The sequence below is a fragment of the Rhea pennata genome, chromosome 5 (genome assembly GCF_028389875.1).
Source record: "Rhea pennata isolate bPtePen1 chromosome 5, bPtePen1.pri, whole genome shotgun sequence".
In the NCBI taxonomy this organism is placed as follows: Eukaryota; Metazoa; Chordata; class Aves; order Rheiformes; family Rheidae; genus Rhea; species Rhea pennata.
In genome coordinates, this window is record NC_084667.1 from 45194616 (window position 1) to 45217716 (window position 23101).

General features: G+C 57.7%; 3 protein-coding genes across 7 annotated transcripts; 2 read left to right on the forward strand and 1 right to left on the reverse strand.

Moving 5' to 3' along the window:
• Positions 1-593: 593 nt before the first annotated feature.
• On the reverse strand, positions 594-11222 carry PRPF19 (pre-mRNA processing factor 19). Its single transcript, XM_062576381.1, has 16 exons — positions 11031-11222; positions 10153-10302; positions 9407-9483; positions 9126-9267; positions 8862-8935; positions 8716-8778; positions 8579-8620; positions 8367-8441; positions 3842-3917; positions 3494-3603; positions 3113-3268; positions 2966-3035; positions 2694-2779; positions 1841-2011; positions 1513-1618; positions 594-1117 (listed from the first exon to the last, which is right to left on the reverse strand). Exons 1-16 carry the CDS (start codon positions 11047-11049, stop codon positions 1020-1022), a joined length of 1515 nt encoding a protein of 504 aa, XP_062432365.1. The 5' UTR covers positions 11050-11222; the 3' UTR covers positions 594-1019.
• Positions 11223-11718: 496 nt separating this feature from the next.
• Positions 11719-15065, forward strand: TMEM109 (transmembrane protein 109). 5 transcript variants are annotated; one of them, XM_062576985.1, is made up of 4 exons: positions 11719-12108; positions 12673-12923; positions 13363-13465; positions 13788-15065. In XM_062576985.1, the coding sequence occupies exons 1-4, from the start codon at positions 12060-12062 to the stop codon at positions 14171-14173; spliced, it is 789 nt and encodes a 262-aa protein (XP_062432969.1). In that variant the 5' UTR covers positions 11719-12059; the 3' UTR covers positions 14174-15065. The 5 variants fall into 5 exon arrangements, 4 of the variants coding, with proteins under 4 accessions (XP_062432969.1, XP_062432970.1, XP_062432971.1 ...); XM_062576986.1 differs by lacking the exon at positions 11719-12108 and having other exon boundaries at positions 12440-12923; positions 13788-13864; positions 13940-15065; XM_062576987.1 differs by lacking the exon at positions 11719-12108 and having other exon boundaries at positions 12440-12923; positions 13788-13864; positions 13985-15065.
• A 1250-nt stretch (positions 15066-16315) lies between these two features.
• On the forward strand, positions 16316-23100 carry TMEM132A (transmembrane protein 132A). The gene is made up of 11 exons (XM_062577683.1): positions 16316-16400; positions 17464-17678; positions 17755-17973; positions 18061-18371; positions 18491-18643; positions 19348-19540; positions 19630-19773; positions 19862-20067; positions 20297-20573; positions 20850-21041; positions 21145-23100. The coding sequence occupies exons 1-11, from the start codon at positions 16316-16318 to the stop codon at positions 22306-22308; spliced, it is 3159 nt and encodes a 1052-aa protein (XP_062433667.1). The 3' UTR covers positions 22309-23100.
• The last annotated feature ends 1 nt before the right edge of the window (position 23101 follows it).

A 23101-nucleotide genomic window follows, 5' to 3' on the forward strand; every position in this document is an offset into this window, starting at 1 on the left:
CTCATATTCAACCGTCTAAGGCAAAATGGATCTACCCTTTCTGCTCCTCCAGCATCTGGTGGGAAATACAAGGTCAAATTGTGCCTCAGGATTTTCTACAAAAGCTGCAGGAAGAGGAGCAGCTGTTCGATATGGGTCCTTTGAAAATATCGGGCCATGCCTGGCTCCAGGCAGCCCTAGGCTTTGCTTCTACTTGAATATACCCAGATCTTTTATTGGACCCTTCACAGAGAACTAGACATCTCCATGGCCTGAGCGCAAGGGTTCATGAGGGAACAGGGCTGTGAGCACTGCTCAGTTCACCAGAGAAGGCCCCTGAGAAAGAAACACAGCCTTGTGCTCACAGCCAAAGCTACAGTAGGTCAGGTAAGAGCAGCTATTCCACCAAAGCATGGGAGATGTGTCCCCATTAATGGCTTCTACACATCAGCGGCGGGGGGGGGGGGGGGGGTGGAACACATCCCAGGGCAAGCAGATGCTCTGATTGCCAACTGCGTCACCCAGTGCCAGGAGCACTGCAGATCCAGCCAGCTGGTCCTTTCAATCTCCTCCTGGGCACACGGATGATGACAGTGAGTTGTGCACATACCAGATAAGCTGAATAGTTCTTTATTTCCGTAATGAAACTAGATAGCTGCTTACAAAACCGGCACTTTCTCCCCCTTCCCTCCCTTCTTACACGCATCCCCACTATGGTCTCTCAATCACAAACATCCACCAGCAAATGGGTTGGAGCCTTTTGTTGACTCAACTACAATCACAGAAAAGAATCTAAAGCCAGAAGGACAAACATGAAACCAGAAAAGGAGAAAAATAAAACAACAAATCCATGAAGCACAGGGAAGGTGACATCTTGGTAACTTCCCTTCTGCCAACAGCTAAAGCAGGGAAGCCCAGAGAAACAAAGAAACACACCTACCTCCCTTCCCTCCCGCATAGCCCCTCCACTCCACTACTCCCTCTGTCCCTCCCAAACCCCAACACTGCAGCACGAGACCCCCTCAACCCCATGTCTGGGATTACAGACTGTAGAACTTCAGGCTCCGGTCCATGCCCGTTGAGGCAATGAACTTGGCATGGTGGCCAAAAGCCACTCCTGTGGTGAGGCCGCTGTGCTCTGAGGAAGGAAGGCAGCATGCGGTTATGGTAAGACCAGATGAATTCAGGCAGAGCAGAACAGTACGCTTTAAAGCCTCTGCTACATGCTCTTTCCATGTTGCTCATGGCAGCAAGGACAGAAAAAGATCTCCAAACCCAGCCTGCTCTCAGGATCCTGAGAGTTCATGCTGCATAGCCAAGGCATTACCTCCCATTTTCTCCCGCATCCAGGGTAACCACTGGCAGACACACTGATTGGGGATGGTATCACTTTGCACCCCCATAGCTAGGTCTATAGCGTGACATACACCAGAATCAGATTTCATCTCCTCAAGGAGGGCACCTGAACACCTCCCCTCCAACTGTCCTTTGATCTGCCTCCTCCCAAAGCCTCCACCAGTCAGAACCCCTCACCTGTGAAGTGGAGGATTTCTGTCCACTGCTTGCAGATGTATATCTGAACATCCGTCCCACCCAGGGCCAGGTAGGTGCCACTCTGGTCAAAGATAAGAGACTTCACCTGCAGAGGAGAAGTGAGGCTTCAGACTAGGTCTAAGAAGCTCCACACTGGCCATTGGGGACCAGGGAGACACCAAATCCTCTCCATGACAACATCCCATAGAGGGAACCCACCACCACTGGCATCAGGCTTCCCCAGAGTGGAGGAGCATAGTCAGCATAGGGCTGGGAAAGTGGACATGGTGACAGGAACCTGCCAGCCTGCCCAGTCAGGCAATCGCACCTCAAAGTTATTGTCCAGCTGCAATGTCTTGAAGTTCTTAAGCTTACGCAAGTCCCAGAGCTTGACAGAGGAGTCATCCGCAGCTGTGGCAAGATAGTAGCCGTTCTCAGAGAAGGCGATGCTAGTGATGGGGCCTGAGTGCCCTGGGAAGTTGGCCACATTCGTACGTTCCTGAGAAGACAATTAAACACCAGTGGCTCATGAGGAAAAGCTGACTCCAACATCCTCAGCCCTCTCAGGGAAGCTTGGTGAGGGTCTGGATAGCAGTTTGGCAGAGAAAGCCCAGGTGAGTACAACAGCCCCCAAAGGGGCAGGATGGCAAGAATTTGCATTGTCCAGAGAAACAGGGGTGAGGAAAGCCATAGGGCACTATCACCCCATGCAGCACCCGAACTCTTACTCTTCACAGCAGTTCCAGGGGTATGACAAAGCAGATCCTTGTAACTGCCGCACTCTGTCCATGCAGCTGAGCTAAGCAAATAGTCTACGCCAATCTGTATCATCAAACTGTTTCAGTTACTCATCCCACAACAGAGCCAGACAGTCTGCCTGCAAACCTTCCTGTTCCCCAGTAGCTTTCCTAGGGACACAGCAAACACCTTCTCACCACAAGAAGATCCCAATCACCAGCTACAACACTAGAAAAGAGGCAGCTCTTGAGCTGAAGCTTTGTATTTTTGGAGAAAATATCAGAAGAGATACCCAAAGCCTCCTCCTAGACTCTCGTTCCAGCAGACACAGGCTCCATGCAGAGGCCTGAGCACTCTGCTGGGTACCAAGCTGAACAGACCTGTACCAGCTATGTCCCCTAGCACCTCCCAAACCTCTCTTTCCTGCCCAGCCCAACCCTTACCTTCAGATCCCAGATCTTGATCTGGGAGTCCATTGTTCCTGTTCCAAAAATGAGCCCATCTGGGTGGAACTGGGCACAAGTGAGAGCTGCAGAGACACAGGGAGAAATCCAGAGAGTTGGGGAGAGTCTATTCTGGGAGACCTTCTCACCTTGTTAACAGGGGCCCTCCACACAAGTTTGTCTAGGCTCCTGGAGACCTAGGACAAAAAATTCCCTCCTCCACAAACTCTCAACAGCCCCCAAGGGTAGGGATACTCAGCCATAAGCCTTACCACAGCCAGAGCTCTCATCTGTCACCTTGGTGAGGACACGGCCTGTCTGGATATCTGAGAAAGCCCAGTACTGAAAGAGATGAACAGAGTGCTGAGTACCCAGAGATGAAGGGTACGGGAGTGTCTAATCTTTGAGCTGGGTCTCACCTGGTCATCAGAAGAGCTGAGGAGGTAGTCACCTGTTGCATGGAGACTCAGCCCTGTCACAGAGCCCTCATGGGCACGGACAACTTGCACGCACGAGGCATTGGGCACAGACCAGATCCGGATGGTTGCATCAGGAGAAGCTGAGAACACCAAGTCCTAGACAGATATGAGACAAGGAGGTTAATGCCAAATGCATATGGTCAAAAGACTTTCATCTCTCCATCTGAGAGTTTCCTACAGACAAGAACTGGCCCATCATCAGTATGCCTAAGATGAAGGCTCCCCCTCCTCTAGGACAAACCACCAGGAAATGGGTCAAGGATGTCTGATCTACAGCCATCTGCCCTTGAAGGAAGAGGCCAAACACAGGTGTGATCGCACCTGAGATGGGTGGAACACAACACTGGTAACCTTCTTAGAGTGTCCCTTGAGTGTTGCCAGGATCTGCTCAGAGGTCTTGTCAAAGACAATGACATTTTTATCAGCCCCACCTGGAAAACAAAGCAGAGAGATGGGAGTCTGCAGCCAGCCAAGTCCAAGTCAAAGTCCACCCACCTTTTCTCAGGATCATATTGTCCTGAGAAGCTTTGCACGAAGCGGAGAAAATTCCTTATGCCCCTTGCCACACATCCACCCCCCACAAGCACAGAGAAAAGAGCCTGCCCCAAAGAAGCTGCAGCTCTTCGCCAACAGCAGCCAGTCCCTCGTAAATGGGCATCGTTCCCTTACCAGTGAGGATCTTGTTGGTATCCGAAGGACAGAGGTCCAGGGCAAGGATCCCTGGGATGCTGGCACTGTGCAGCCCCTGCACAAAGTAAAAGGACATCAGATCACAGAATGGGTAAGGTTGCAAGAGACCTCTGGAAATTATCTAGTCCAACCTCTCTGCTCAAGCAGGGTCACCTCGAGCATGCTAGGCAGGATTGTATCCAGGTGAGTTTTGAATATCTCCAGAAAAGGAGACTCCACAGCCTCTCTGGGCAACCTGTTCCAGTGCTCTGTCACTCTCACAGGGAAGAAATTCCTCCTCACACTCAGGTGGAATTTCCTGTGGTTCAGTTTGTGCCTGTTGCCTCTTGTCCTTTTGCATGGCACTACTGAAAAGAGTTTAGCCCCATCCTCTTGACACCCTCCCTTCAGATATTTATACACATTGACAAGACCCCCTCCTCGGTCTTCTCTTCCCCAGGCTAAACAGGCCCAGCCGTTCCTCAGAGGGCAGATGCTCCAGCCCTCTGATCATCTTTGTAGCCCTATGCTGGACTCTCTCCAGTAGCTCCACGTCTCTCTTGTACTGGGGAGCCCAGAACTGGATGCAGTACTCCAGATGAGGCCTCTTCAGGGGCTGAGTAGAGTAACAGGGGCACCACCTGCGATCTGCTGGCAACACTCTTCCGTATGCACCCCAGGATATCATTGGCCTTCCTGGCCACAAGGGCACATTGCTGGCTCACGGTTAACTTGTGTCCACCAGCACTCCCAGGTCCTTCTCTGCAGAGCTGCTCTCCAGCAGGTCAGCCTCCAGCCTGTACTGCTGCATGGAGTTATTCCTCTCTAGGTGTGGGACTCTGCACTTGCCCTTGTTGAACCTCAGGGGGTTCCCATCCACCCAGCTCTCCAGCCTGTCCAGGTCTCTCTGAATGGCAGCACAGCCCTCAGCTGTATCAGCCTCTCCTCCCAGTTTGGTATCATCAGCAAACTTGCTGAGCAGGCACTCTGTCCCTGCATCCAGGTCACTGATGAAAATATTGATCAGGATGGGACCCAGGACTGAATCCTGGGGGACGCCACTAGCCACAGGCCTCCAACTAGACTCCACACCACTGATGACAACCCTCTGAGCTCCCCCTTTCGGCCAGTTCTCAATCCACCTCACTGTCCACTTGCCTAACCCACACTTCCTGAGCTTATCTAGGAGGATGTTATGTGAGACAGTGTCCAAAGCCTTTCTGAGGTCAAGGTAGACAATGTCTACTGCTCTCCCCTCATCTACCCAGCCAGTCATTCCATCATAGAAGGCTATCAGATTGGTTAAGCAGGATTTCCCCTTGGTGAATGCATGCTGACTACTCCTGATCACCTTCTTCTCCTCCATATGCCTGGAGATGACATCCAGAACGAGCTGTTCCATCACCTTTCTAGGACTGGAAGTGGGGCTGACTGGCCTGTAGTTGCCTGGGTCCTTCTTCTTGCCCTTTTTGAAGACTAGAGAGCCACTGCCTTTCTTTCAGTCCTCAGGCACCTCTCCAGTTCTCCAGAACCTTCCAAAGATGATGGAGAACGGCATGGCAACAACATCCACCAGCTCCCTCAGTACTCATGGGTGCATCCCCTCAGGACCCATGGACTTGTGGGTATGAGGTTTACCTAGAAGATCTCTAATTCTCCTCATCCAAGGGAAAGCCTTTTTTTCTCCAGACTTTCACTCTTGTCTCCAGGCTCTGGGATTCTTGAAGGCTGCCCTTAGCAGAGAAGACTGAAGCAAAGAAGGCATTCAGTAACTCTGCCTTCTCTGTAATCTTCGTCACCAGGACCCTCAGCCCATTCAGCAGTGGGCCCACGTTTTCCCCAGTCTTCCTCTTGATACTGATGTACTTGAAGACGCCCTTCTTGTTGTCCTTGACATCCCTTGCCAGATTTAATTCCAAATGGAACTTAGCCTTCCTCGTCGCATCTCTACATACTCTCACAACATTCTTATAGTCCTCCCAAGCAGCCTGTCCCCTCTCTTCCTCATTCTGTGTACTTTGCTCTTCTGTTTCAGTTTTGCCAGGAGCTCTCTGTTCACCCATGCAGCTCTCCTGCCCCCTTTGCTGGAGTTCTTACTCAGGAATGCACTGCTCTTGAGCTTTAAGAAAGTCATGCTTGAATATTAGCCAGCTCTCTTGGACTCTTCCTTATAGGGCCTTAGGGCCTGAAGAGCCCAAAGTCTGCTCTCCTGAAGTCCAGGGTTGCAATCCTGCTTGTTGCCTTGCTTCCTCCACACAGGATCCTGGACTCCACCATCTCATGGTCACTGCAGCCAAGGCTGCCCCCAACCTTCACATCTCTAACAAGTCCCTCTCTGTTGGTTAGGACAAGGTCCAGCAGGACACCCTTCCTCGTTGGCTCCTCCACCACCTGTGTCAAGAAGTTATCATCAATGCATTGCAGGAGCCTCCTGGACTGTTTGTGCCTTGCTCTGTTATCCCTCCAGCAGATGTCAGGGTGGTTGAAATGCCCTATGAGAACCAGGGCCTATGATCGTGAGGCTACTCCCAGCTGTCTGTAGAAGGCCTCATCTACTTCCTCTTCCTGATCAGGTGGCCTGTAGTAGACACCCACAGCAGGGTCCCTCACCTTAACCTGCCATAAGATCCTCACCCATAAACTCTCGACTGGCTCCTCCTCCACCCCTAGGCAGAGCTTGATGCATTCTAGTTGCTCTCTCACATAAAGAGCAACTCCACCACCTCGCCTTCCTGGCCTGCCTTTCCTGAAAAGCACATAGCCATCCATGACAGCATTCGATTCACGTGAGCTATCCCACCATGTCTCTGTGATTGCAATAAGATCATGGGCCCTGCGACCGCACATAGATCTCCAGTTCCTCCTGTTTACTCCCTATGCTGTGTGCATTGGTATACAGGCATTTCAGAGAGGTAGTTGTGTGTGCAGGTTTCCCAGGAGGGGTGGTAAGGGGGCCCCCCACAACCATGTCTCATACGCATACCCCTGGCTGCATGCACCTGCTGGACACCTCCCAACTTGAGCTGTGTTTTATTGACTACCCTCTCTCTATAACTCTCCCCTTCTCCCATCCTACCTAGTTTAAAGCCATCTTCACCAGGCTGGCCAACCTGTTGGCAAAGACACACGTGCCCTGCTTAGTGAGGTGGATCCCATCTCTCCCCATTAGTTATTGATCTTCAAACAGTGTTCCATGATCATAGAAACAAAAACCCTGTTGCCAGCACAAGCAGCACAGCCAGTTGTTAACTTGGATAATTTGTCTGCTCCTCCTCCCATCCTTCCCCTCATTGGCAGGGCTGAGATCACCTGGGCTCCCAGATCCTTGACCACCATGCGCAGAGCTCTGAAATCCTGCTTGGTTGTTTCCAATTTGCCCTCGATATCATTAGCACCCACGTGAAAGAGCAGTAGAGGGTAGTAGTCTGACATGTGAAGAAGCCTTGGCAGCCTTTCAATGACATGTCTTATCCAAGCCCCTGCCAGGCAGCACACCTCTCTAAACAAAAGGTCAAGTCGGCAAATAGATGCCTCCATCCCCCACAACAACCACTTGTCACTTCTTCTGAGTGTTCCCACAAGGTACGGGGTCTGTCAGCTCAGTTGCTTCCCTTGAAGTCAGGTCCAGGTCCTCCTCATCCTGAAGGGCACTAAATCGGCTGTTCAACTGCAAGTCCAAGTCTTCAGGAGGACTAGGGGCCTTTCTCCTTCTATGAGAAGCAATTAGTTTCCAGCCTTCTTCTACAGTACTGCGATGCACTATTTCACTCTGCACAGAGCTTTCCAGCAACTCCCCTGCTGCAGGGGATTGGGACTCCTGAAATAGCATGGTCTCCAGGAATGCCCTGTCCATCTCCTGCTCATTTTCATGGATGCTTCGCAGTCTGCTGACTTCCTCTAGCGACTCCCTTGACCTGAAGACACAATTCATCAAGAACAACACACCTCCTGCAGGAGGAGTGGCTATTAGTCCAGGCCTTCTGGAGAGGCTCCAAGCACTCCCTGCAGCCTGAGACCTGTAGAGCTCCATCTGCTGTCAGAGGTTCTGTCTGGGCTGAAGCTTCCAGCACAGCTGATGCAGCAATTCCAACAGCCGTAGGCAAATGTGCTTTGTGGTGTGTGTTATAACCATGTTTGTGGAAGTGGGCACTACTAAAACTGGAAACAAAGATGTCTTCTTGCACCTTCCTGCACACCTCCTGTGTAAACTGCTGCACCAACTGCTGTGTCTGTTAGCTGTGCTCTGATGAATGCCACAAGAAAGAAAACGCTTCAAAGGGAATTGAGAGGGCCTTGAGGGGAACCCTAGGGTGTTTCCTTACAATAGCGGGAGTCTGTGCCACATCTATTCCAGCTCATGCTCCTACCCTTGGCTGCCTGTGGCACAAAATGCCATGACTCTCTTCCTGTTTTGCCCAGCAGCATTTTGTTGCTTATTAATGTTGCAAAGCAGCACAGGAGATGCATGGATGACCAATGGACAGAGATGAGTTTTCAAGCCCTTGTCCCATGCCACGGCACTCACCACATGCGAAGCCACCTGCCGGTACTTGCTGAGCTCCTCTGGCTTCACCAGCTCCTCTGGAACTGTCTTGCCTCTCTGCAGAAGAAAAATAATATGGAAATAAACAATAGCCTCCCTCAGGGGCACTTCACATCCTGACTTCCATAGCACCTGGTTTCACATCACTCCAAGCCACTCAGCTCCATCCCCCAGAGCGAGATACAGCCACTCACCTTCTTGCGTTCTGTGGTCAGCACCGTAGCCTTGTCTTGAAGCTGCAAAACAAGACAAGGTTGGTAACAGATTGATACAGGCTCTCACAGTGAGAAGCTAGAGAAGGCTGTGATAGCAAAAGCAGAAAATCACTTACCTTCTGAATGATCTCAGGGGTCATGCCCACAAGCTCTCCCAGATCCATAGATTCCCCAGCACCCTACATAGGATGCAGAAAGGAACTGGTTACATCCAGGATAGGAACAAAGGTGAAATGCACAGAGATATGCAGTCGAGACTCACCGCCACATTTGGCTGGGAGGATGGTACCGTCTGGGGTACGATGAGGCCAGCCTGGGGTTTCAGAGTTGCCAAGGCTGCAGGGGCAGAGAAAGCATATGAGTTAGACAGGCCACTTGAAGGAAAAAGGAGATGGTGCTCAGCACAGCAATCTCTATCAAGTCTACCTGGTCCAGAGCCACACAGTGCATCTCCTCCCCAGCCCACTCTCCCCAAGACCCACAACACTCTCCAGAGGCACACAGTCCCCACATAGCTCCACATCACCTTCTCGGGCTGCGGTGACCTCCTTCGTGAGCCGAGCAATGACACGGCAGGCAGCGTCGTGCTGGTAGAGTGCATGGGACAGCTCCTGGCGTGTAGTCTGCAGCTGCTGACGGAGGGTGAAGCTATGCAGCATGACAGCATCCTGGCAGGAGGAGGAAGAAGAGCCAGACAGGCAGGGGAATGCATTAGCCTCAGCACAGTCATTCCTTCCTCCCAGAAGGGGCCAGTACTGGTGCTTACCTCCATTCTCAGCCCCAACCCAGCCAGGGGCCAGCACTTACCCACTCATCTTGGAGGGCTTTCAGGATGGCTGGTATGCTAGTAGCAGATGGAGGCTTGGGCCGGATCGGGTGAGCAACTATGAATGAGACAGTGTGAACACATCAACCTCTGGGGTCAACTGTGTCCTCAGCATCACCTAGGGATGCAGTCTCCTGCCAATCCCTTCACATGCACAAGCTCCTTTCGTGCTTTCGTACGTGCTCCTTTCTATTTATATCCTCTAGCAATATATCTCTTCAGCTCAGCTTTCTGACTGCATCAGTGGTTGATGGCTTGGCCTCCCTGGGCTATCTGGGAGGGCACTACTGACTAGTCCCTTGGGAAATTTTTTCTCAGGGTCCCAGCACCTTCTCCTGATGACTTAGAGCTGCTGCCAGACCAGATACAGCCACTGGCCCAGCTTATCTGGCAGTCTGCCCAGGGTACAGCCCATAGCAGAGCAATACAAGATGCCTAAAACCCCAGATGTGCACATCCCACCTCTAGAGGCCACCACTGGCACACTGAACCCACTGCTGCTGCTTCTGCAAGTCCTTTCTCTGGCAGCATCACCCATGTTAATAAATCTAACTGCCTATGCCCAAAATGACTTGTGCATCTCTGTCCTGCACCCTCAGTCCTGACGCAGCCAAGACCCTTGGCTTCTCCAGAGAGAAGCAGTACAGGCATCACAAAGCACAGGAACTCAGGCTCTGAGCCTCTCCGTCTGGGAATTAGTTCTGCTCCTGGCACGTGCCGTTGTTACCTTTGATATCTATGAGCTGCTCCTCTGAAAGAGGCTGGTTGTTTACAGGGTCGGTCCCATTCTCTGCAATGTACTTCTCGATCAGCCTGCGCTCGTAGACATGGTTGGAGACTGGTGACACACACGGGTGCTCAGGCACCTCATTAGAAACTGTACAAAGGAAGAAAGGAAGAATGCACTGGTTACAGCATCACTGCATGGGATAAGACTAGGTCCTGATGTCACTCAAATCCTAGCAGTCCCTGCTGACCCACTGGCCCTCACAGGTGAAAACAAGGGTTACCCAAAAGCCCCACATCCTCTCCAAGAGTGCAACTGCACTGTGTGACATGCCCTTGATGAGGGGCAGATCACAGCTGCTTCTAAGATACGTATTGCCCCTCTACACCAGACAAACGAAACATCTCTTGTTACTTCCCTCCCCATCAGCCAGTCTAAGCCCAGAAGCCAAGTGCACCATGGTCACTACTTCAGAAGACAGCTATTAACAAACGTCCTAAATCTCTCTCTCTATCACATTGCAAGCATGGTTCAGGCCCCCAGCACTCCCTCCTCATCCTGCCTGTTCAGACAGGGCATCAGCACCAGCATCAGTGGGCAGGTCCGAGAGGCAGCTGCTAGCTGCAGGTATCTGCACTGGCTGATAAAGCCCCTCACCAGCAGGCGAGACCTGAATGCCTTGGTTAAGGCCCTGGAATTCTTGCTTCGTGCCTCCCCCCACTATGGCGGTGCCACAGTGGGGGCAGAGGAGGCTCTGCACGGCTAAACAACCCCTGCCAAGCGGGGTGGGCCGGACGGGTGCACAAAACGCCTAGCCCGACCGGGGGCAGCCTGGGCCTACTCAGCGGCCGCCGCTGGGGCCCGGCCCGCGCACTCACTTGAGCAGATGAGGGCCATGGCAGGCCCCGGGGCCGCTCCGCCGCTGCCTCTGGGTCTGGGTGGGACGCGCGCGGCCGCAGGGACGGCCCAAGCCGCTCACGCGGGACCCCACCGCCGGAAACGGAACTGCTCCCGACGAGCCCCGCGCCGCGGTGAGGACCGAAGGCCGCCTCGCTGCTTCCGCCCTGTCCCCTCGCCCCGCGGGAATAGCGCCTCCCGGCATGCACCGGGAGCCAGACTCGAGACACCCCTCCCCCCGCCCCGCCGCAGCTGCCCGCCCAACGGCCCCCTGGAAGGGCCGCGTTGCCATGGCGACTGATGCCCAGAATGCAGCGGGGCGCACGGCCTCCTGGACTACGGCTCCCGGCGCACCCCGCGCGGGGGCGAGTTCGCTTCTGGCCCGGCCGCGCGCGTGGGCCCCGGCTCGGCTCCGCAGCGCCCCCGCGCGGCGGCGGTGAGCGCGGCCCCCTGCCAGCGCGGGGAGTGGGGGAGAAGACCGGGGGGAGGCTGGGGGGTGCCCGAGGGGATAAGGGGCATGAAATTCCAGGGAGATGGATCCCTGGGGGGAGATGGAGAGGGGCTGGGTGGCTGAAGCACATGGAAATGGGGTGGGACGGGCACCCAGGGAAGCAGGGACCCAAGTGAGATGGAGAGGAGTAGGGTTTCCTGGGCTGCAAGGGACCCTGAAGGGACACGGGAGAGATGGGGAAGGCGTGAGGATGGAGTACCCAGGGGAATGGGAGAGATGGGGAACTTTGGGACCAGGGTCCTGGGAGATTGGGGACACCTAGGAGATGGGAGAAATGGAGCACCCAGGAACCAGAGATACCCCGTGAGGTGGGGTGTCTGCAGATGAGGAGAGACAGGGCACCCCATAGTGATGGGGTACGTTAGGGGCCAAGGAGGGCAGAGTGCCAAGTGGAGGTGGCAGCAAGGGCCAGGGCAGAATGGGCTACCTGGACTAGGGCAAAGGGCTGGGAAGGAATTGGTTGCTGGAGGAACAGGGTGACCTGGAGGAGCTGGAGGTGATGAAGATTGTGCCTCTTGGCCCCTGGAGCAGCTCTCCCTCCTGGGATGGTAAGGGGTGCTGGGCACTTGATTCGGCCACCCAGGAGGTCCCCACATGCAGTGCCCAGCTACCCACCAAGGCTCGATTGCCCTTGGGCACAGCCAATCCTGGCATCCTGCTGATGTGGCCTAGAGCCCACCAGCAATTGCTTGCTAAAGATAGCCCCCTGGCCAGCTGAGCCAGGGCTGACTCAGCAGCAGGTGCCTGCCACCCTACTCAGCCTAGCCCCTCAGCAGCCCTGTGGATAAGGGCTCTGCCTCCTCATGGGGCACGCAGGACAGCCTCGGAGTGGGGACCCAGCAGGGCCAGCTGCCTCTGGTCTGCTGGTCTGTGTAATCCCAGTTCACTGGCAAGGTGCTAGCAGCCGCTGCCAGCCTCTAGCACTGGGAGCAATTTGGGTGTGCTGAGAAGCTGCTGGGCTGAGGCCAGGGCAGAGGCTTGACTGACAGTAGAGGTGGCCTTGGCACTGTGGGGAAGGTGTCAGCTGCTTAGCGCCTGCGCCAGCATGGGAACAGCAGGGCCCCTGCCCTGTCCAGCCCAGTGCCTACCCGAGCTCTCTCTCCCCACCCCAGAGGTTCCTGGGCTGGACACAAGACTGAAGATGGGGAGCGATCCAGGGTGCTGGCTCCTGCTACAAACTGTGCTGGCTCTGCTCCTGAGGGCCACCTTCCTCGGGGTGGCAGCGAGCAGGATGGAGGATGGGCAGGAAAGCTTCCAGAGGCAAGACATCATCGCTGATGACTTCCTCTCATGGCTGGGCCGAGCTGCGAGGGAGGTCCTGGAGACCTGGATGGGTCGTGAGCCCCTGCAGCTGGTGGCGGAGGTGAGGCTCTCTGCTGGGCCGCCCGTGGGGCAGGAGCAGAAGCAGGCAGGGAGCCCATGTTCCCACAGGCCTGCAGATGATGCAGGAGCCTGCAACTGAGAGAGGGATTTGGGGGCACCTCTCACGCTGAGGGGCAGGGAAACCTGGGAGGCTTGGATCTTCTGGTAGGAAGATTTGCTGTGCTCGAACACCAGTGCTGGAAGATTTGCTCTGCCTAGACACCAATGCTGTCCCAGCCATGATGGGAGTCATCCCTTGCTAATCCACCTGCTAGGCCATTCAGCCTCCCCAGCCAAGCAGCAGGGAAGCAAGCCCCGCTTGTACCAGGAGATGCTTATCCCTCCTGGGAGAGGCAGCAAAGCTTTTTTCCCTCCCTGTGGTGCATCCTCTCTCCTAGCCCTTGGTGCTGAGCAGTCTTGTCTCTCTTTATTCCTCACAGAGCCTCTCCACTGTGCTCTGGACTGTGTCTTCAGGCATCTCCGTGGCTTTGACTATGCTCTGCAAGATCCTGGGAGACATCCTGACTGCCTTTGGCCTGAATGGTGAGCCAGTGCTGCTGCTGCATTCCCCATGTTCCCCCCACTCCAGCCCTGCTCTGAGTGCAGGCCAGGCAAAGTGTGGGAGGGGAAACAAGTCCAGGGAGAACAACAGTCGGTGTGACTTCTTTGGTGGAGCCCATAACCTCCCTTCACCAGTAGGAGGAGCAATTCCTGGGGAGGATTTAACACTGCCCTGGATTTGCTCCTGAGAGCAGTCAGATGAGGGTTGGAAACTCCCATCCCATCCTTTTGCTGACAAGGAGAGTCTCCTTCCTCACTTAGAAGGTCATGGCCAGGCTGGCTCTGATGCCTTCCTGCTTTCCAGGGAACGTCCTGGTCCAGAATGTGAGACTGGGCCCTGGTGAAGTGCAGAAGCTGCTGTTGTGGGGCCTGGCTGTGCTGGTGAGCTCCTGGCTGCTGACACAGTTGCTGGGGCTGGTTCTGGACCTCCTGGTGTACATGCTGTGGTGGGTGAAGCTGTGCTGTTTCCTGTGTGCTTTCTCCTATGTTGTGGCCTCCCAGGAGAACCCCACGGTGCAGGCAGGGCTGCTGCTTGGGCTGTGGATGTTCTACACCCTGCTGGGGCGCCTGGCAGGGTTGCGCAGCCCTGGTGCTGACCTGGAGGCCACTGTGCGCAGCCTCGAGTGGAAGGTGGAGGAGCTGCGGCAGCGGCAGAAGTTGGGGGTAGCCCAGACCCAGGAGGAGGAGTGAGCTAGTGTGTCTGTGGGGGGTCCTGGGGCACAACCTGCCTTGGTGCACCATCCCCTCATCTGCCTGGCCCTGGCCTGTCCCCCTGTACCAGTGCCCCCAGCGCTTCCAGCACACATCTGCCCTGCTGTACCCCTGCACCTCACCTTTGTCCTCCCCACCAGGTCCCCCCACTGTGGCATGCCTCCCTTCCTGTTGCCATCACCTGCTCCCCCAGTTCTCCCAGCAGGCCTCTCTAACCCAGTCCAGAGGTGAACTCCAGCCCAGGAGCCCCATGTCCCAGCAAGTGGAACAGGGCAACTGTTCCATGCAGCACCCACAGAGCTGAGGACGTGCTCCCTATACACACACCACAGTGCCTTAATTCAAGCCAGCAGTGTCTTAGACAGCCTGCACCCACGGAAGGAGATTGGAGGTTTTGGTATGGTCATAGCAACCCCCTTTGCCCCTGAATTCCAAACCCATCCCTGCCAAAGAGGAAAGCAGGGAGGCATTTTAATCCTTGCTTCATTTGCCTAGCCTGACAGCGGCACCACGTGTCTGCCCATGCCAGTCACACAGCCATTGTGTCCATCTGTCTGGGGAGTGGGTACAGACATGGTTCAACAGGAGAGAGAGGATTCAAAATACCCAGCTGGGAACCTTCTCCGATCCTCTCTCCAGAAGGCAGGGGTGTCTCCAGCCACAGGCCTCTCTTTGGGAAGGTGGTGGCGATTTCTCTCCCTTCCCCCAAAACGGGGTTTGTGTTTCTGTGGGAGGTTGGGGGGTACTGAACTGCTGCTGTGCACCTCTTCTAGGAGATTGCTGCCAAACCCTGTGTTGTTGGTTCTTATTTTTTAAGCTGCTTTTTAAACTGTTTTGATAGGTGGTACCAAATAAACACTATCTAATCACAGCCTGGTGAGTTCATTTTCCTATCTCAGCAGAGAAGCAGCAAAGACAAGACTGGGCCCAGCTGTTCTGCGTGGGGTGCCTGTGTGGGGAGCAGTGTGAGCATCCCAGGGGGCTGCCTTGGCAGTGGGATACCACAGGAGCAGGGTCCTGAGCTGACAGCTGGCAGGGACAGCTGCCCTCCTGCACACTGACTGGGCTTTCAGGCAGTGAACCCTGGCGCTGCTGTGCAGCATGGAAAGGGGATTAACGTCTCCTAAGTGACTGGCTCTGTCCCAGCCACCTGAGGCCCCTGCCTGCGCTGTGTCCCAATTTGGTGGGTCCCTCCGTGGGGTGGGGGATGCCAGCTGTGCTCTGCCCCTGTTGTGTCAGGCTGTTTCTTCACTGTGCACACAGGGGTGGGTTGTCCCTGACCCCCAACCCCCACAGTAGGTTTATTTCTCCCCTTGTCCTTCTCCAGCACTGTCTGCTTTATGCTTTGAGATCTCTGTGGGGTTTCGCTGGCATCCCTAGGACCCGCTCTGCTCCTAGACTGGGGGAGGTAGGTTGGGGTAGGTGTACTGGGCATGAGTCCCGCATTTCTTGGGCAGGTGGAGGGTGCCCAGGGCCCGTAACAAGCTGTGACATGCTTGGCCATGCACGTGTCTGTCTCCATCTGTTTGCTGAGGCTGGAGGAGAGGAGGGAGGTTAGCCATGCCAGGATCCATCTCCTTCCCTGTCCCTGTTGCCCTCCAGCCATCCCCACCACAGGTGCCTGGTCTGTGCAGATCTGGTGGCTGCCTGCCCCTGTCTGACTCTACCCTCCTGGTCTTATCCAGTGTCCCCCCTAGATCCTCCCAGGGCCACCAGGATCAGGGTGGAGGGCAAAAGATGGACATTGGCCTGGATTGCTAGCTAGCAACAGTTAGTGATGGATGTCTCCAATGTACCTAGTGCTGCACACCGCGGGGAGGGGTCCCCGGTGCTTGGCATTGCACACCTCGGGGAGGGGTGCCCGAAGCTGTGCACCGCGGAGAGATGGTGCTTGGCGCTGCCCGCCCTGGGGAGGAGTGGCCGGCGTTGCACACCGCGGGGAGGGGTGCTCGGCGCTGCGCGTCCCACGAGCGGCTGCGGGTGTTTAGGACCCAGCGGGGGAGGCGGCGCTGGCGCCCGTGCCGGTCCCGCCCCGGCCCAGACCCCATTGTCTGTGTGGAGGCGGAGGGCCCGGAGCGGCGGCGCCGCTCGCACGGACGCGCAGCGGAGCCCGCCGCGGCCATGGCCCCGCCGCCGGCCCCGCCGCCGGCCCCGGCCCCGGGGCCCCGCCTGGCGTTGCTGGCCGCTGCCCTCCTCGCCGCCACAGGTGAGTGCGGACCGGCACCGGCCCCGCCGCCGGGAGCCCCGCGCTCCGCAGCAATCTGGGGGTGATCGGGCCTCCCGAGGCCACGGGAGGGCCGCGATCGCGGGGGATCCGCATCTGTGCGCAGGGAGCCCCCGCGATCCGGTGTGTGTGTGTGTGTGTGTGTGTGTGTGTGTGTCTGCTCCCCCTCCCACGTACATGGGATCGCCTGTTATCTAGAGCAGATCTTCTCCCCTTCCCATGCACATGGGATCCCCTCCAATCCGGAGTGGATTTGCTCTCCCTCTCCCCATGCACACGGGATACCCTGCGATCTGAACAGGATCTGTTCTCTCTGCTCAGTGCACAAGGAAATCTCTGTAACTCCATGCGATCTTTCTGGTGTGCACGGGAGCCCCCATGATCTGCATGCAATCTGCCCCTGTGTGCATGGGGACCTCTGCAATCTGTATAGGATCTCCCCCTTCCCTCTGCATGCACACAGATTAGTGTGATCTAATGAGGAGCTGCCCCCTCCTGTGCACAGGGAACCCATGATTTGGATCAGGTCTGCTGCTGTATGCATGGGAAGCCTTTTGCCTGCAGCCCGAGTGGGATCTGCCCTGTGCACACAGGAGTCCCTGGGATCTGGATGTGATCTGCCGATGCACTCCAGAATTGCTGGGATCCGGCTGCACTGTGCCTATATCTGACCCTGTGGGATCTGGTACCCTCCATCCCTCTCCCTCTGCTGGGGACCCCCAGAGCTGGGTGCAGGCAGATCCCTTCCCTCACCTATCCTGATGGGCTGCAGCCTGCAGCCTTGCCTTGCATCTGGTCCTACCCCATCCCCAGAAATCACCAGCAAGAGCAGGAACTGTGTGTTTTACACCTGCACAGGGCTGCCCAGCAGCCTGGGAGGAAAAAACAGAGCGTGTGAGGGAAAAAAGTAGCCTCTTAGTGCCCTCCTATTGCTCAACATCTTGGGGGAAAATGTGGCTTTGGGGGAACGTGAGCTGGGTGGGAGGAGATGGGCAAGAAGACCCTGCCAGAACCAGCTGCAGGGGTGCTGTCCCTGTCCCTACAGTGAGCGGCGATGTGGACCCTGCTGACCCTGTCTATCTGCCAGTGGACCTGGAGGTACTCAATATGCCCGAGTACTACCGGCTGCAGCGGGCAGACCAGGACCTGCCAGCCAACACCTCACTGCGGGCCCGCTCGGAGACCTACCTGCTGCTGCGGCATGGCACTGCAGCGCAGCCCCTCGTCCGGGCCACCTACACGCCCTTCAGCGCTCACCAGGTAACCCCGGCCCCAGCCTGGATCTTGAGATTCAGGGCAAGCCGGGACCCCCAGGCAGACCTCCATGTCCTTGCAGGCAGTACCATTGGAGAGCCCTCCCCAGGAAGATGTGTCAGCAGGCTGGTCCATCCGTGCTGTGCCCATCGAGAGCGCAGTGTCACCTGTCCAGCCCTTTGCCCGCGTCCTCTTCCACCTACAGGGCCCTGACTGGCTGCCAGGGACACGGGAGCTGCCCTGTGTCACCCTCCAGGCACAGCACCGGGGTCAAACTGCCCATGGGACCTGCCGCCTGCAGGTGAGTGCCAGGGCCAGGACCTGCTACCTGGAGCTGGGCACTGCTGCTAACAGCACTGGCAATGCTCAACCCTGCTCTTCCTTGCAGGCACCGCTCGGCATCTGCATGGTGGAGCTGGAGATCCCCCTAGCCTGGTTCTCTGAGCCCCGTGAGCCAGTGGACCTCTACTACGGCACTGTGGGGCTGGGCGAGTGCAGCCAGACTGGGGTGGGGGCAAAGGGGCTGCAGCGTGCTGGGCGGCTGGAGCTGCGGGAGGCCGAGCCAGCGCGGTTGCAGGAGGTGCGACTGGATGACAAAGTGTTGCTCCGTGTGCCCGAGGTTGCCCTGCGCCCGGGGCAGCTCTTCACTGCCACCCTTGTCCTGTGGCACAACTTCACTGCTGATCAGCTCACGCTCCGGTGAGACCCTGTGGTGTCCGGGCTGTGGTAGTGGGGTATGGACAGACAGATGGATGCGGGTGCTGGATGTCACCCCCTGCACCTTGGGGTGACATGGTGCCTGCTGGCTGCGCTCACAGGGTGAAGGTGAAGAAGGGATTGCAGGTGGTGGCAGCCCGGCCAGCGGCCCCCACAGCCTGGGCTGCCCAGCTGGAGCGTTCCCGGGGCGCCAAGCACTCCACTGCTGTGGTGACCTGCCATCGCCGTGGCACCGGGGGCTACGGGCCCACAAGGTGGGACACCCTGCTGCTAGCGAGGATGGGAGGGAGAGAATTCATCTGGGTGCCCACCATGGGGGCTTGGGGGGGGGGCTCCCTGCCTCGTTCTCCAATCAGAACCAACCCTTTGTGGGAGGGGCTTGACGAAGAAGCCTGGTAGGGGCCAATTGGAAGGCGTATTGGGTGTCACATGACTGCCGGCGCACCAAGTCACCCAGGTTCCAGCCAATCAGGGAGGGAACCAACAGTGTCACTCCCCCCTACAATTTACCCTGCCACTAGCCAGTCACACTATGCACTGCCAGGAGAGGTGGTCCCCCTATTCCCCACCCCCCGGGCACCAGCTAATCATGGCATGGGAAGAGAGGATGTGGTGCCCCATGTCCCCTCCAAGCAGAGAATCAGCCCACTATGACAGGGGCCTGGCCAATATCAGAAAGTGTGTTGGGTGTCACAGGACTGCTAGAGCCAAAGCACCCAGGTTTCAGCCAATCAGTAGAGGGAGGCAGCCCACAGAGTCACGCCTCCCAATTTACCCAGCTGCCAGCCAATCATTGCTTACCGCTGGTAGGTGCAGTCCTTCCTATTCCCTACCTCCTCTCCTCCACCGTGGCACCATTGTCTGGGAGGTGGGATGGCAGAGCTTACACCCCCTCCTGCCAGCCAGCGGGGAGGCACGGAGGGGAGGGCTGCCCTCCCACCCACATGCGTTGGCGCAGGGTGGCTGAGGGCTACGAGCTGCTGCACCTGGACCTGGCGGTGGAGAACAGCACTGGGGGGCTGGTGGCGGCACGGCCCGTCACTTGGCAGGTGGAGTACCCCGGACAAGACCCCGAGGCCCAGAAGGACAAGATGGTGTGGGAGATCCAGGTGTCGGAGCGAGATATCCGCGCCCTCATCCCGCTGGCACAGGTAGGTGCCCCCATCACCACAGCCCAGCCCCCTGCTGGCATCCCATGCAGCCACGCGCACAGAGAGCCACAGTGCCTCTCTGCCCTCAGGAGCTGGAGATCATCAACACGGCACCACTGAGTGGCGTGCCCCATGCAGTGCCGGTGAAGCTGGTGGCCGTAGAGGCAGGGGGTGGCATAGCCGAGGTCACAGAGCAGCTGGGCTGCGAGTCAGCTGACAAGCAGGTGCTGCAGGTGAGCAGGGCACCCCTGGGGCCCCTGCCCCCATCGCCCTCCTAGGGCCTGTGGCTGCCCCCTTCCCCTGTCTCTGTCACCCCGCCAGGTGGCTGATGCCTGCAATGCCGTGTTTGTGGCGGGCAAGGAGAGCCGGGGTGCCCGTGGGGCCCGAGTGGATTTCTGGTTCCAGCGCTTCCACGCTTCACTGCACTTCACCGTCTGGGCGCCACTCCTGCCTCTCCGCGTTGACCTGCGTGACACTACCCTGGAACAAGTGCGGGGCTGGCGCCTGCCTGGCACCCCCACCGACAGGTAAGAAGGCCATGGCAGTGGAGGAGGGCCCTGAGCTGGGAGGAGGTGCAGGCTGAGTCCAGGGCATTTGCCTGGCTGAGGCCTGTGGCACTCATGGCATGTACTGCTACCTCACTGAGCCCCGCAACACTTGAGATATACACCCCTTCCCTGCTGAGTCCCCTCGTGCTCACAATGCGCTCTGTCCCTGCTGAGCCCATGACATGTCTCCTAACTACCCCCTCCTCAGCATCCCTGTCGAGGTGGAAGAGCCTGGGGAGGAGGCCGAGCGGCGCACCCGAGGCTGCCGGCCCCAGTACCAGCGCACAGCGGTGCGGTTCCTGGCGCACTTTGTGGCCCACCCGCTTGATGGTGGGCGCCACCTCACTTACCTACCCAGCCCCGAATGGCTCTTCGATGTCTCTCATCTGGTGGCTGCCCGGGCCCGGGTCGTGGACCCCCGTGTGGCCTCGCTGGAGGCGGGGGCTGTGGTGGTCGGCCGGGAGCCTGGGGTGACCTCTGTGGAGGTAGGGATGTGGGGCTCGAGGCTGGGGTGGGGGAGATGCAGAGTCTGGGGAGAAGGAGATGGGGAGCAGGAGGAGGTGTGGGAGGCAGCTGGGTGGGAGGGTGGGGGGGGGCTGGGGAGAAGGAGATAGGGGTGGAGGAGATATGGGGGTTACCAGGGTGGGAGGGAAGCTGAGGGCTGGAGAGGCTGGAGAGGGAGAACAGGCCAGAGGAGGTGTGAGGAGGAGCAGTAGGAGGCTGGGATGTGTTCCTCAGCCCAGTGTCCCCTGTGTCCCTAGGTCCGCTCACCTTTCTCGGACTCCATCTTGGGCGAGCAGATGCTGGTGGTGTCAGAGGAGAAGGTGACAGTGATGGAGCTGCAGGCCCAGGTGGTATCAGGGCTGTCCCTCATGGTGACAGCCGAGCCAGGGCACCCTGATCTCATCGTGGCCTCCTGCCAAGGGACAGCTGCACTGCACTCCCCCAAACAGGTAAGGGGGACAGGACAGGTGTCACCGAGCATCTCCCACGGGGGGGCTGGTCCCGCGGTGTTCCCTTGCTTCCTGGTGCCAGCCCATGTTGTGTCCCTGGCAGGAGGCGACGCTCTCGGTCTGGCTGGCCTTCTCTGACCATACGCTGGCCCCGCTGGAGCTGTACGGCTGGCAGGAGGCAGCGCTGGCTGTGGCCTTGCCAGACTCCACCGTGGCCTCGGTGCGCCCTCCAGGGGCCACCCCCTTGCGCCCACTGCTGGTGGCTGAGGGGATGGGGCGTGGGGCGCTGTTGCATCTCAGCCTGCATGCCCCGGACACCTGCCGCAAGGGCCGGCACCGGGCAGCCCCCCTGGCCACTGGCACTGCCTGGCTTGAGGTGGGCCATGGCCGGCGCCTGCCTACCCCTGGCAGCCCCAAACACCGAGGTGGCCACCCCCGGCCCAGTTCACCCTTCTCGCGGGCTGAGGGGGCCATGTCCGGGGAAGCAGTAACAGCCGCAGCAAGTGAGCCACAGAGGAGGAACCCTGCTGGTGTGGGACCAGCCTCCACCAAGCTCCAGGGGCTGGGATCTTCCTCAGAGGAGGAGGAGGAGGAGGATGGCTACGGTCGCAACCGTGCTGGTGGGGAGGAGGAGGAAGAGGAGGAGATGGTAAAAGCCTCTGAGCGGGTGACTGACCTGGAGATTGGCATGTACGTCTTGCTTGGTGTCTTCTGCCTGGCCATCTTTATCTTCCTTATTAACTGCGTCTTCTTCGTTCTGCGGTACCAGCACAAGGAACCGCCAGATGCTGGCATGGCCCCCTCCACCCCGCAGCCCCACAACTGGGTTTGGCTGGGCACTGACCAGGAGGAGCTGAGCCGGCAGCTAGACCGCTGGCAGCCGGAGCCCAGTACTGAGCCAGCCCCAGGTCCCCAGGCCAGCACTGAGGGTGGGCAGTGCTGCTGTGGGGTGCCCCCAAGTGCCATGCCAGGGCCTGGCCCCACTGCTGAGGAGCCTGGTGGCAGCCCACTCCTGGGTGCTCTGACACCCGGAACTGCCCTGCCCCGTAAGGAGAGGGGTGCACCAGGGGGTGGCCGGAGAAAACGTGTGGAGTTTGTCACCTTTGCGCCGCTGCGGGCACCCGAGGAGCCTCCCCTGCCCACCCCCAACATCCAGTCCATCCTGGTGGCCAGTGAGGATGATATCCGCTGGGTGTGTGAGGACATGGGGCTCCGGGACCCCGAAGAACTCAGGAGCTACATGGAGAGGATCAGGGGCAGCTCCTGACCTGGAGGACGGGGGGGGGGGGGGGGGGAGCTGTCCCTGGCCCCCGCCCTGGCTGGTACCAGGCCAGGCGAACTAGTAAGGGACCAACCTCCTCCTCCCTACACCTCCCTGGAGATGTGTTCCTGCCCCACTTCCCCTGCTGCGGCAGGCATGCTGCTCTGGGGGACACATCCTCATCCCATCTCTGGCCAGTGTGGTGGCTGGAGCCCTACCCCACCAGTGTCACTGGAGAGACAGGCCCTGGATGCTTGTGACTCTTTGGGACCATAGAGACGTTTCCATTAGGGACCAGTTCGCTCAGCCATTGCCTCCCAGCTGAGAGTGTCTGCCCTCTTCATGGTCTGTGCCAGATTCCCAGGCCCACTTTGCTGGGAGGGTCACCACTGCCATCACACATCCGGGCATCCTGCTAATCTCCTTGGCTTTGGAGGATGTTTTTGTCACTGGAAGCTGCCCTGGGAAGGGGAATTCTGTGGAGGAAGCGTTGGTCCCCTTACTGCTTTGGGTCTCATTGCAACATCATGTTCATAGTGATTATGAGTCCTATGGTCTGATCCTGGAGACCAGCCTGTGTCCCCTTGCCCCATCCTCAGCCCTGTCCCACTGCAGGGAGGAAGGGGGCTCAGGGCATGAGCTCATCTCCACCTTCACCCTGGCCATGCATCTGTTTTGTATGATTGGCATTTTATACCCGTAGCATTGTGGGAAGGGGCTGCTACAATGGGGTTTGTTATTTATGGAAGATTTTTAATTCTGACATTGTTACAAAAATAAAATATTTCAAAAAGCTGAC

Excerpts from the sequence above, each read along its gene's own strand:
- TMEM109 (XM_062576984.1), top strand. The coding sequence starts at position 12,606 with ATGGGAACAGCAGGGCCCCTGCCCTGTCCAGCCCAGTGCCTACCCGAG. Across the intron at positions 12,924-13,362 it reads CCCTGCAGCTGGTGGCGGAG|AGCCTCTCCACTGTGCTCTG; the intron begins GTGAGGCTCTCT and ends TATTCCTCACAG. Across the intron at positions 13,466-13,787 it reads GACTGCCTTTGGCCTGAATG|GGAACGTCCTGGTCCAGAAT; the intron begins GTGAGCCAGTGC and ends CCTGCTTTCCAG.
- TMEM132A (XM_062577683.1), top strand. The coding sequence starts at position 16,316 with ATGGCCCCGCCGCCGGCCCCGCCGCCGGCCCCGGCCCCGGGGCCCCGC. Across the intron at positions 19,774-19,861 it reads CTGACAAGCAGGTGCTGCAG|GTGGCTGATGCCTGCAATGC; the intron begins GTGAGCAGGGCA and ends TCACCCCGCCAG. Across the intron at positions 20,574-20,849 it reads CTGGGGTGACCTCTGTGGAG|GTCCGCTCACCTTTCTCGGA; the intron begins GTAGGGATGTGG and ends CTGTGTCCCTAG.
- PRPF19 (XM_062576381.1), bottom strand. Across the intron at positions 3,918-8,366 it reads GGCAGGTGGCTTCGCATGTG|GGGCTGCACAGTGCCAGCAT; the intron begins GTGAGTGCCGTG and ends TACTTTGTGCAG. Across the intron at positions 3,269-3,493 it reads TTGTGTTCCACCCATCTCAG|GACTTGGTGTTCTCAGCTTC; the intron begins GTGCGATCACAC and ends ATATCTGTCTAG.